The following is a 12,573-nucleotide window of genomic DNA, read 5'->3' on the forward strand; positions in this document are numbered from 1 at the left end:
CCCCCCTTGAAAGTTATCTCCACACATCAGTTGCCCCCCCCCCTCCCTCTTAAAAGGTCAGTGGCTACGTCGCTGTTCATGCTCTCTTTGGCAACCATCAATGGCGGACGTGTAATGAAATATATAAAGCAAGTCGCTTCTCATACTCTGAACGAATGATTCTCTTCAAATTTGAACCGATTTGATTAACAAAATGGTTCTGTTGAATCACTAAATATTGTTATAAATGAAAGGCTATTTATAGGCCCATTATGATAAATGCGTTTAGGTCTATGTGATTTGCATGGAATTGACACGTTCATAATAAACTATAGAGGGAACCGTTCCAACTGCGTTATTTTTGTTACATGATCTCATGGCGACTAATATCAATCCGTTTTTAAGCTTCAAAATTAACTGATGATTATGTTCTCTGCAAAAGTTCAACGTTACAAACAATTTGTCATAAATTGACAAAACGCACATTGGCACTAAAACTCTAATGCATCATTATATAGGGCTTTAATGTCATTTGCTTTTATATTGATCAAGTGTTGTTCCCAGTTTTGTTCAAGTTTCATTATACTTGGTATAAGGCTACAGGGGCTATTTTAGGAGAAAAAGTCAAAGTTGGCGAATGTGATCGACCAGAGACTTTTAAATATCACGCGTTAAAATCGCGAATTTTAATGACTCATTTTTGGACACTTGACACTAACAAACGTGCAAAATACTCTGTTTATTTATTTTATTCTGTTCAATACTTTAAATTACCCACGAAATGGCATGAATGGGTACACAAAATCTCTAATTTTCACAAAACTTGAGGAGCGGTTACCGTACCATAGCTGAACCACGGGGCTTAGGCGGTATACTGTCACCCAGGGGTTATACCTTCTTGGGATTGTCATTCACAGTGACCAGGAACCGGGCCGTACACTGTAAAAACAGAAGAGCAACATTTAATAAACACTTTAACACTTCATAAACACTTGTTTGTACAGTGAAGGTATAGGGATGTTAATTTATAAACATCAAAACACGTTTAGAAATATGAAGATGTTTATGTTTTTTAACACAAGATAGTGTTTAAAAATATATTTTAAACACTATCTTGTGTTAAAAAAGCAGGAGCACGTTAAAAAGGGCGCTGTATAAAGGTTTATGTATTTGCTCCTTTAGTGACCGTTTGATTTTACAGTTTTATCATACAGGTTTGACTTGGCCAATAATGTTAATTGACATTGGCGTTTTTGATCACTCATTCTTAATCACGTTTCGAATCTGAACACAGATTTTAAGGCGAGAGGGATAGCATTGCAGGGGTCATATTTTTCTAGTTTTAGCCATAAAAAATGCAGTGCATTTCCTTGACTCATGACATTTATATCTTTATAGGTCTTGTGGTTCTTAAGTTTAAGGTCAATAATGCACTTATCAGAACAAAGGTTAGTTGAGCGTTTTTCTCCTCCCGAGAAAAATCATGCACATGGGGTGGAAATTACACCCCAAATATCAAGCCTTGGGATCTCCTTTATAGAACCCATACCATTCTTCTTGTGTGTCGGCTTTATTTGTTTCAATATTTGAGTACAAAAACTGCTAGGTCGTGCTTCCCTCCGTCCCGCCTTAAGCATGTTAAGTGCATTTTAGTCGGTTTATAAATACTCCAGTGAATCAATCATAGCTCAAAAAGTGGGTGTGCCCAGGCATAATACCAGAGGCGGATCCATGGGGTCGACTTGGGCGAGGGACGGAAGCGAACCTGGGTGTATGTTGTGCTACCGTGTTTTATATTACCAGCTATCAATATGGGCAAATCATGCTTATAAGGTGAACCATTAATGTTCAATAGCCTTCATATCCCCAGGGGTCAGTGGGAGACACGGCTTTTGAAGTGACTGGGCCGCTGGTGAGGGTGGACAGCGATGAACCATGGACCCAATAGAGGGTATGCAATACTACGTCACTCATGACAGAGCCATCCTCATTTAAATAAAGTTCTGTCCTCCGTAAGGTACCACAGGGCAATTCGCATGATAATACAATAAAACAGAGAATAGGTATGAATGGTTGTGGAATCGATCTAGAGACCTGTCCCTCTGTCATCTTAAGCTATCTTAGAACTGTCTTCCAACATGTCTGCCATTTCAATTGTTATACCGTTCCGGTTGGTTTATTGCATAGGGTCTATTTCTCCTACAGTCTATGGATGAACTAAGTGTCTTTCGGTGAGAGATGTGAGGTCAAGTGAGGTGGTCTTTGGGACGAGAAGCCCTAACTGTTTTTTGTTGATACTTGGGCCTAGTATCAGGCCCGAGGCCGGAGACTCCCATAGTCGAGCAAGAAAGCAAGAGTTACCTTCATACAGTAACTTTAATGTAACATTGACCAACATTAATGTAACATTGACCAACAGTAACCTTAATGTAACAATGACCAAAAGTAACCTTAATGTAACATTGACCAACAGTAACCTTAATGTAACATTGTCCAAAAGTAACCTTAATATAACATTGACCAACAGTAACCTTAATATAACATCGCACCAACAGGGGCGCTATATTTGTTCAGTGCGATATAGACTGAATATCGAATGTGGGTACAGTGCGATATAGACTGAATATTAGAGAGACCAGGGGTCCATTTCACTATACTTTTAATCCATTTTAACTCAAGTAACCGTTCGTAAAGTTACGAATACCCAATACCAGACGTAACTTTACGAAATCCCTATTACTTACGAAGGCTACCGTTCGTAAGTAAGTTAAGTGTAATACGAAGATTCGTAGAGTTTAGTGAAATGGACCCCAGCAGGTTGCTTGAAAATTGGGGGTCACTGTACCACACATCCCCTACATCACATGATCACCTTTAGTGCACAATAATCAAAATGAAGCAAGGTGGTATATAGAAAATGTTCAGAATTGACAGGAATCACAGGAGAATCTTTTGGTAAAAGGTTCAAGTAATAGAAGTGGTACGTTTTGTTAATCAAATCATTTGTCTGTTTTATCTTTCCTATTTCGCTAATCAAAACGAATCATGTCCTAATTTAGGTAGATTGATGATAGAGTGCTTTTCATATGGAAGGGAAGAAATGCATCGATCGTGTTGAAATCATGCATTTATGTTTCGAGTTCATGGTAACTGTCAACATTACTATCACTCATTTTGAGGCATGTTCGTCCAAGTTATGAATACCGTTTAAACAAAGTATTCTAGCCACTGGCAGGCGCGTAGCCAGCATCAGAGCCAGCATTGTCAGTCCAAGGGGGGAGGACGGGCCAAACGTCAGTATCGTCCCTATTTCTTCCCTCCCCTTCTCTTTCTCCCTCTCCTCCCATTTCTCTTCTCTTTCTCCCTCTCCTTCCCCTTTTTTCTCTTCTCTTTCATGTCTTTCTCCCCCCTCCTTACCCTTCTTTCTCATTTTTCTCCCCTTCTCGTCCCCATTTTAGGTGTGCGGAGGGCAGCCCCCCCCGCTGGCTACCCTACTGTATATATATTGCTAGAACCATGATAAAACCAACACTGATACTAATAAGTTTTATATAATTGGATATTACTCCTTGGATTTCTTACTTCAAGCGTGCAATATAAATCTCGATTTCACAAAAGTGGTTGAATTTAGTTAGAAGTGAAATTACGAATCTCAAAACGCGGAAGGTTGTGAACGTGCCGCTGCGACTGCCACAATTGAACTAAATGAACAATTTGTCGCTAAAATTGATACAGATTCGTAGAAGTTGTCAATTATCATTGGTATCACGTGAGTGAAACTAAGCCACAAATTTCTGGAATCGTAAATCATTTAAATTTTCAAGGATGTTTTAATATTAAATGTTAAAATAAAATCGATTTTGTGCGTCAAACGATTCATTCTGCTCCATCGCGTTACTATGGTTGCAAAGGGTTGTCCTTTTCTTACAAAATTCATGAAATTTGGTAACATGGTCATGATGGTTATGGAGTTTCTCTGAGGCAGTGGACAATTCAGTTTATTATCACAAGGTGTTTTGGCAATTGTTAGCACATTCTCACAACACGAATATTCCATCCAGCTTAATACAGAAGAGAGCTAATGGGTGTCACTCACTAATGACATCAAGCGCAATCATTTCAGTGGGTAACTCCTTAAATCGGAAAAGATATATTAAAAGGATTGCCAATTAAACGGTATTGCGATTGATACGTCATTATACATGTTATAGATCGTACTATCATCGTAGCCACACCGGTGATACACTGAAGTCTCAAATTATATGACTGAATTTAATCAAACGTAGAAGGAAAATTATAGTGGCGTAATTTTAGATCGCCCTGCTTAACGAATCGGATGGCCCATTTTTCCGACCATTTATGAAATGAGCATGTTTCTGGTCACAGTCTGACGTCTGTGGCATGACCCTCTGGACTTCTATGAGCGCGAGACCAGCCTGAAGGGCTGTGACGTTACTTCCTATCATCAAGTGTGTGCCTGCATGGATCTCGGCATGGATAGTAGGCCTACACTACTAAAGCAAGAGAGTCCAAAAGTAACGTAAGATTGAGGGCAAGTACAGATCGGATATGTAAGTTTCTAACTATTTTAATATACTTGGTAACTAATTGATGTTCTTATTATCTCATCTTGACAGGTTGCGTGTACGCTTTCCACGAAGTGACAATCCATAATATACCTATCAACCAGCAGTAAGCCATCCCAGTTGTAACTCATCCATACGCTAATTGACTTGTATACATCGGCTGATGACCTTTGCGCCATGCACGAAGACATATCCCCTGGAATTATTTCTTTAAAGAAGATAACACTACAGATAACACCTAAGGCTGCTTATATAGAATATATCTGCATTATTAACGTGATGTAAGCGAGAGATAATTCATCTTGTGATATTTAGTAACGACTTAAAAGTCATTAACGCAGTACTATGTCGGTAGCAATTAGCACGTTTCTAATCATGTCTTTGACAGTACCAGTGTGATAGCTTTGTTATGCTCTATTTTCATTGGTCGTGTGGGATGAAGAATACTGAGCTTAGATCCATTATGAGCTGAAATATTCCATCATTTTTGGAATATCACGCAGTGTAGTGCCTTTAACCAAACAATGCAATTGGTTCGAAGGTACACAGTTGTTACATCGAATGCATTTAAGGCAGCCTTAAACTTTCTCGATACTCATGAAACTGCTTGTGTGGGTGGACGAAGTTTCAAGGACATTCATCAAGTGCTGATAAAAGAAGCATATATAAAAGAGACACTAATTGCAGTCGCTGTCAATTCCTCCGTCGGCTGCAAACGGTGGAATCGTCACTGCGTCACTGATACGTCTGCGTTGTCTGCCAGCTTATAAACCTTTTTGTTTAAGTAGGTTTTAGAATCACGCGTTCAACAATCACATCAGCAAACGTGTATGCATTTTGTGCAACCATCTAATTTCATCGTCAGTGTTTCTTTGAAATATCCATTTATTCGTTACATCTTACAAGGTGGTGGAATGTTTGTGAATGGTCAGTTTGTATGAGAACACCACTGACCAATGCAGGAGAATCGTTGAAGTGTTTGCTAAATTCGGATCTAAAAACCTCGGAACGCCACGCTTTCAACTGGATTCTTTGAACTCAAATCACAACCACCTGACAACAGGGCCATTCAATCCACCTAGCGAAACTCAAGAACGTTTTAGCATTAAATATAGGGCCTGCTTTACGAATGTAATTAACAACATAATACAGGATATTCGATAAAAGGCTTTAATCATCTAACAAATTATATTGGTTGCACGAATACAATGATATTATAATCATTTTACTTAGAAAAAACCAGTAGCAATAACATTAACCGAGGAGTCGAAACACGGAAGCGAAGTATTTTACCACTATATTAGCTAAAGTGGACGCGTGATCATGTTAATTGCATTTGCAAATTATTGTCATATCTTCTTAGTGCAACAGTGATCTAGTGCTGACTCGTATATACCCACTGGTTATCCGCCTGCTCACTATACGATGGCTGTTCAACAATTCTGGAAGTCCAGAGCTTCAGCTGTCATCGTTGGTCTGATTTATGCGTTGGTATTCATGTGCCAATGTGCTCAACCTGGAGAAGACCCCGTGTACAGTGTCGTCGACAGTGTTTGTGATGTAGACACTGTTAATTTTGGTAACAATACTACAAGAACTCTGACGCTGATTGGCAATGGCACACAAGACTGTTATATTCAAATAAACACTTCGCCAAATGTGCTGGTAGAATTCCGAATCATTCACGCTAACATAAGCTTTTCTGGATTTGATTATCTTTACTTAGATCTCTTGGACGGTGGCGAGTCCGATGAGAGATACTTAACTTTCTCAGGCCAAATTCAGGACTGTGCAATAGTACTTCAACAAAACACTGTGTTGTATATCAGGACAGATGCAACGATACAGCTTCAAGTTAAAGACACAAAGGTAGTTAATGCTGCAGCTCTTACAAACGAAGGTGGTAACTGCGGGACTATGAGACTTTATGAAAGGGTGGTCACTTGTGAGGCAAATTATGTGCCACCTGGTGATAGAGGCTATCATAACATCGAAGGTGTGGAAGGCATTTGTAATCCTTCCTGTCCATCTGATTGCTCCTGCGCTCTGTATCATCACGAAATACATTATCAATGCCAAAACGGTTCAGATGGTTTGTTTTACGTAACGTACCCACAAGAAGTCTACCGGTTCTTCAAATCGTCCAACAACGATCTTACAGATCTTGGTGTGAATGCGTTGCAAAGTTTTCCTTGGATTGTAAAACTGAATATAACACATACTAAATTGAGTCGACTAACGAATGGTGTGTTTGGCGGTATGCAATATATGGCTTCGGTAGATTTGTCACATAACATGATCAAAGTGATCGAACCAGATGTTTTTACAGATATGCAATACTTACAAATGCTAGTGCTGAGCTACAATCAACTGAAACTGATACATAAGGAAACATTTCACGGTTTGGGGTGGTTACGTTTTATCGATCTGAGAAAGAATTACCTGCAAGAGCTTAGCCATGATGTGTTTCGGGACCAAGGGAACGTATATTCCTTGGATCTATCATATAATAACTTGTCTGTACTACATGCTGATGTTTTCAGCAGCCTGACAAGACTTGGGGCTCTGAATCTTAATTACAACTTGTTGATAACATTACCTGAAGGTTTATTCGACGGTTGGGCGAATCGTCTGACTCAGTTATTTCTCCACAACAACTCTTTGAGTAGGTTGGAATCATCTATGTTCGAAGGCTTGACTAATGTACAAGTACTTACTCTAGATGCTAACCGCTTACAATGGATTGATCCATTGCTTTGGTATGAGCTACCCAATCTCGCGCGTCTAAACATTTCTCACAACTCGTTGTATGATCTACGAAGACATGCCTTCCATAACCTGTCCGATCTTGTGTCACTGGATGTCCAGTTTAATCATTTACGGAAAATTGACAAATCATCCTTTGCGGATTTCAGTAATTTAACATCTCTTTACGTCGATGATGTCCCAGCTTGCTGCTTTGCTAAACAAACCAAATGTATTCCGCGTAATCCACAGCCAGCATTTATGACATGCAAACGACTAATGCCTTACAGTGTGCTCAGATTCTTAATGTGGGTACTCGGTTTCGCAGCTCTATTCGGAAACATGTTTGTCATAATTTGGCGATGTTGTAGACGAAAAGACAGCAAAGTGCAACCCGTACAAAGAGCTATTATCGTCAACTTAGCAGCCGCAGATTTACTTATGGGTATCTACTTACTTATTATCATCTCAGCGGACACACATTTTGGTATTTATTTTCCTCTATTTTCAGAGGAATGGCGAACAGGAAGCGTTTGCAAACTGGCTGGCATCTTATCAATAACCTCAAGCGAAGCGTCAGTGTTCTTCGTCACTCTTATCAGCATTGATAGGTTTCTGGGTGTCGTCTTCCCGTTCAAGCAGTACAGAATAAGCCAAAGAAGAGTTGCTGTGCTGATAACACTAATGTGGGCAACTGCTCTCATTCTTGCCACAGTCCCTACCTTACTTGCAGGCAGAAGTCCCAAGTTTTACGACATCTCTCAAACATGCATTGGGTTACCATTAGTAAGACAAATGATATATACTCAAGAAAATGTTACTTATACTCAAGATTGGGTTGCTTTAGCAAGCGGGTGGCACGGAGATGTGGAAGATACTTTCCAAGTCAGCCAGGTCACAGGAAGCACGTCATGGATGTATTTTTCCATCGCGATGTTTCTAGGGCTAAATCTAATTTGCTGTATCATCATATTTCTCTGTTATCTTGCCATATTTCTGACTGTAAAATCAACAACAGTTCACGTTGGACGCTACAAAGAACGTCAGTCGGAAGAAATGACAATGGCTATCAAAATGGCGGTCATCGTTTTAACGGATTTCTTCTGCTGGGTACCGGTAATAATAATGGGCATTCTCGTCCAAGCACACGTTATAACTTTATCACCTAACGTCTACGCTTGGACTGTGGTATTTATTCTCCCTATAAATGCAGCAGTCAACCCATTTTTGTATACTTTAGTAACAGCAGTCGTCGACAGATTTGACCCAAAACGGCGGAGGAGTTCGGGATACGGGTCTGTACCTTTTAGAACATCAACAAGGCGTACTACGCTGAACTCGACATCTAAAGATGTGTCCCTTGCGAACTCGCCGCCAAATGGTGTGAAGGACGATCCGGTGTGACCATAGTTGTTTGTTTCAGATCATCAGAGAATGAATTTGGAGAAAACCTTCAGATAATTACAAACACTCGCTGAGCAGCAAGACCTTCCCTCTAAGCTTTTAATCCGATAAGCTGATTATCTATTTGTTTTCATGAATTGGAAGACATTCTTTGATGTATTACTGAGCTCAATCATCTGAAATTACTGGAGCGTGATCCACCCAGGCTGGTGGCTCAGCATAATATTTTATTAACAGGTTTTTTCCAAATTCATTTCCTAATGTTAAGATAAATACAAAATGTGCTGCAATTTTAAAACTGTATGTATAAATTATAATGTGATATATTGTGTAAATGTCTATCATGTGTCTGTTATAGAGAGAGTGATTAGGTGCGTACAATCGTTTGTAGACATCGCGTTTTTATACAATTACATAATGACCAGCTCTTTTCAGAGCCAATATCGATTCAGATGTATTCCTGAAATTATGAAATAATGAACAATAGAGAGCTTGCGATTTCCAAACGTACGTATCATCCCGTCACATGAGAGTGATTTTGAATAGATGCACGGGCGTATGATACGTACGTTTTGAAATCGCAAACTCTAATTACTGTTTCATAAGGACGTCAACGAGTGCGTTGCACCTTCACTTATGGATAATCAATCGACATGTAATAATAATTTGTTTGATATTTGTTACATATGTTTACTTCCTGGTGTCCGCTCGTCTTATAACATCCAACTTATCTCAACTTTACATTTATCAAAAATTAGTAATATACGCACTCCACAGTTTTTGTTCACGTACTTCACTAGTCAGTGAAGTGATCATGCAAATGATTTGGACTAAACGTACATTCATCACCATTGGCATTAAATGGAGATTAATAACTCACAATTTTGTGTATCAAAGTTTCAAAATGAAATAACGCAAAGAAGCTCAGTTATGTTCTGTAAATTCTGATACCTCATTTTGTCTCAATAGCGGAAGAAATATTGCTGTAGTGACCCTTTGAATAAAAAAAAAGGTGCATATTTAAAAGTTGCACTGACAGGCTATTCTCGCGCCAATGGAAAAAGTGTATTATCTACATGATCTACGTGCATGATGCATGGTCAAGAATGACAACTAATGACCAGGCACTCTAGCAACAAACGCAGCATTCTCAATGGGTGCAACTGTAGAATCAATGCATTTTTTATATGACCACCATGACAACATTCAAGTGGCTATTGATACTAAAGGTACCAAAATGTGCAGAACATACTTGGGCTTCTTATTGCGATTTCGGTTTGCAAATTTGATGCACAGATTGTGAGTTATTGTGTTTAAAAAAAGACCAGTTACTTTTTTCTTACTATTTGTGATGTGTTTATTCGGTTGGATAGAGGTTTGCATTGTACACTTAGATGTAAAAATTTACAGGGAAATTCCAAACCTCCTGGATGTCTTTGAATTTGCACGATCATGCCAACATATTTCTGGTATTACTCTGACAAACATTAAATTGACTCAACACAACCAGCATTTTCATCAAATAATATATTTCATTTATTTATTTTATTTACTGTTCTTTATACAGGGTATCACTGACAAATTTCTACATTGAAATTGCCAGATGACATATTTTACCTAATCTACATGGTTTTCTTTGCAATATTTGAACGAAAATACTTTACTGGAAATACATATTTTACACATATCATGGTAATCATACAATTTATTTAAAGTGCTTTTCAGAAAACCGTTCCCAATATGTTTTTGTGCTCATTTACCAATTAAATTTCCCTAATTTTACTAAATTAACATTGAAACCAGATTTAATCCAGTTTACATTGCAAAAACTTGGGTGTTAAAAATAACACCATTGGTGTTACCAGAGGACCACATCATCAGGTGTTATATTAAACACTTTCGGTGTTATAGTTGGCAATGTTTTACACCTTTGTGTGTTAAAAGAGGGAGCACAAAGAGTAAATGTAACACCAAAAATGTTATACCAAACACCTCATTGTATGGTTTTCTGGTAACACCAATAGTGTTACTTTCTAACACCATAGTTTTTTTTGCAGGTTAAGTCTGATATATAAACATTAGGGTTTCAGACAAAAACCAATCAATATGCTATTCAGCAACAAGTAACAAATAGCAACCACTGTTTCTGAATTTTACTTTTTAACAGTGGAAACTTTTATCAGCAATTTCAGCATTAACTATGGAAACAATGGTATGTAGAACAGGAATTATACTTTACAATAAAACTATGTAAATTTAATAAATTTAAAAAGAAATTATGATTATGTTAAAGTGTGTTATATCATCACTAATATGATGATTGACAGTCCCATATCATAAAATCTTGAGTGCTTTGTTGAAGTTTGATTCATTAATAATTATATACACCTTTATCAAGTTATGGATTAAACCATTTCGACAGAAAGAAAATTTACATTTTATGTATCGGTATCTATTTGCTCTTTGGCATTGCTAGGAAAATAGTGAATGTTCCTATGGTAACTCAGAATATTACAGCATAGACTTTTATATCAGTAATACAATGTACACCAGGCACAAAAAGAAACTCGTCAGTTATATTCATCCTTGCTGTTCAATAACTTGATACTTTTGGATTATTCTGAAATATACATTTTGTTAATTGGACTTTGCTTTCTCATTTGACACCCTGTTCGTGAAAAACGAACAAGAATTGACCAAGATCTGCGCTTCCAAAGCCTCAAACCCCAAAATCAAAAGTTGCATTTTCAATGATTTTCAATGGGAACGCATCGTTGCATTGCACACAAGCACCAATCAATAAAGCACATAAGGTAACAGGCACAATTGAATCGTTAAAATTGCAACTTTTCATTTTGGGGTTTGAGAGTTTGGAGGCGCATATCTTGGTCAATTCTTGCTCAATGTTCACGAATAGGGTATCAAATGAGAAAGAAAAGTCCAATTAACAAAATGTATATTTCAGAATAATCCAAAATTATCAAGTTATTGAACAGCAAGGATGAATATAACTGACGAGTTTCTTTTTTTTTCTTTTGTATATTAAAGTACTTGTATCTTGTTGCATATCAGTGAGGCAATTACAGAAAACACATCCAAATCAACAAATTTAATGGATTGTTCTTATTCACAGAGCAAATTCTGGTCACAGGCTAATACAGTATGACTAATTGATCTGATTAAGCATGATCTGATGAAACGTTAACCCCCTGGACAGTATTGGTCATCTCACAGCATTTCTGATTGGTTGATAACTTGAAATGCTCATTTCAATTGCCAATTATGGCTAGGCTTTAAACTATTTATGGTCAAACTTGCATTTGCAGATTATCTTATTAATACCCTTCTTGATTGGTTCAAAGTTGGACACAAAATTTATTTTGGCCTATCGGCAGGTAGTTCGCATGGGGTTAAGTGGATGAACAGTGATTTGATCACAGATAAATCTCTATTACCATTATCAATTATAAAGTTACGTTGATTAGGCCTATATGTTACACAGTCAAGTTATGTAATTTATACATACTGTGAGGGGACAGTTTTATTCAGCTTTGCATTCTTTTCTGGGACAGAAGTTTCTTAATAAATGTTGCAGAGTGTATGTTATCATGTGTGTTTGTGGGTGTTCTCATAATCTGTACATATTTTTATGGCAAATAAAATAAAGTGCCATATAAGCTGATGTACTTTGTATTTGGTGTGCTAAAGCTCAAGTGCTAAATTGTGAAAGTTTCTATCCATGTTAGTGTTCGTTCTAAATGTTGTATAACACATGATTCGGGTATTCAAGAACAATGGCAGGGTTATTTTAATAGAATTATGAAGTATATTCTATTTCAGAATTAGCTTGCCTTGGCTT

At 37.7% G+C, this 12,573-nt stretch overlaps 1 protein-coding gene across 1 annotated transcript in view; it reads left to right on the plus strand.

The window, feature by feature from the left end:
• LOC140137729 (uncharacterized) overlaps positions 1-12,267 on the plus strand; it is a 36,035-nt gene extending 23,768 nt beyond the window's left edge. The window contains exon 2 of the mRNA XM_072159493.1: positions 4,617-12,267. Coding sequence (XP_072015594.1) covers positions 5,991-8,714 — 2,724 coding nt within the window. The 5' untranslated portion in view covers positions 4,617-5,990 and the 3' untranslated portion in view covers positions 8,715-12,267. The remainder of the gene's footprint in view (positions 1-4,616) is intronic.
• The last annotated feature ends 306 nt before the right edge of the window (positions 12,268-12,573 follow it).

The sequence above is a fragment of the Amphiura filiformis genome, chromosome 17 (genome assembly GCF_039555335.1).
Source record: "Amphiura filiformis chromosome 17, Afil_fr2py, whole genome shotgun sequence".
NCBI lineage: Eukaryota > Metazoa > Echinodermata > Ophiuroidea > Amphilepidida > Amphiuridae > Amphiura > Amphiura filiformis.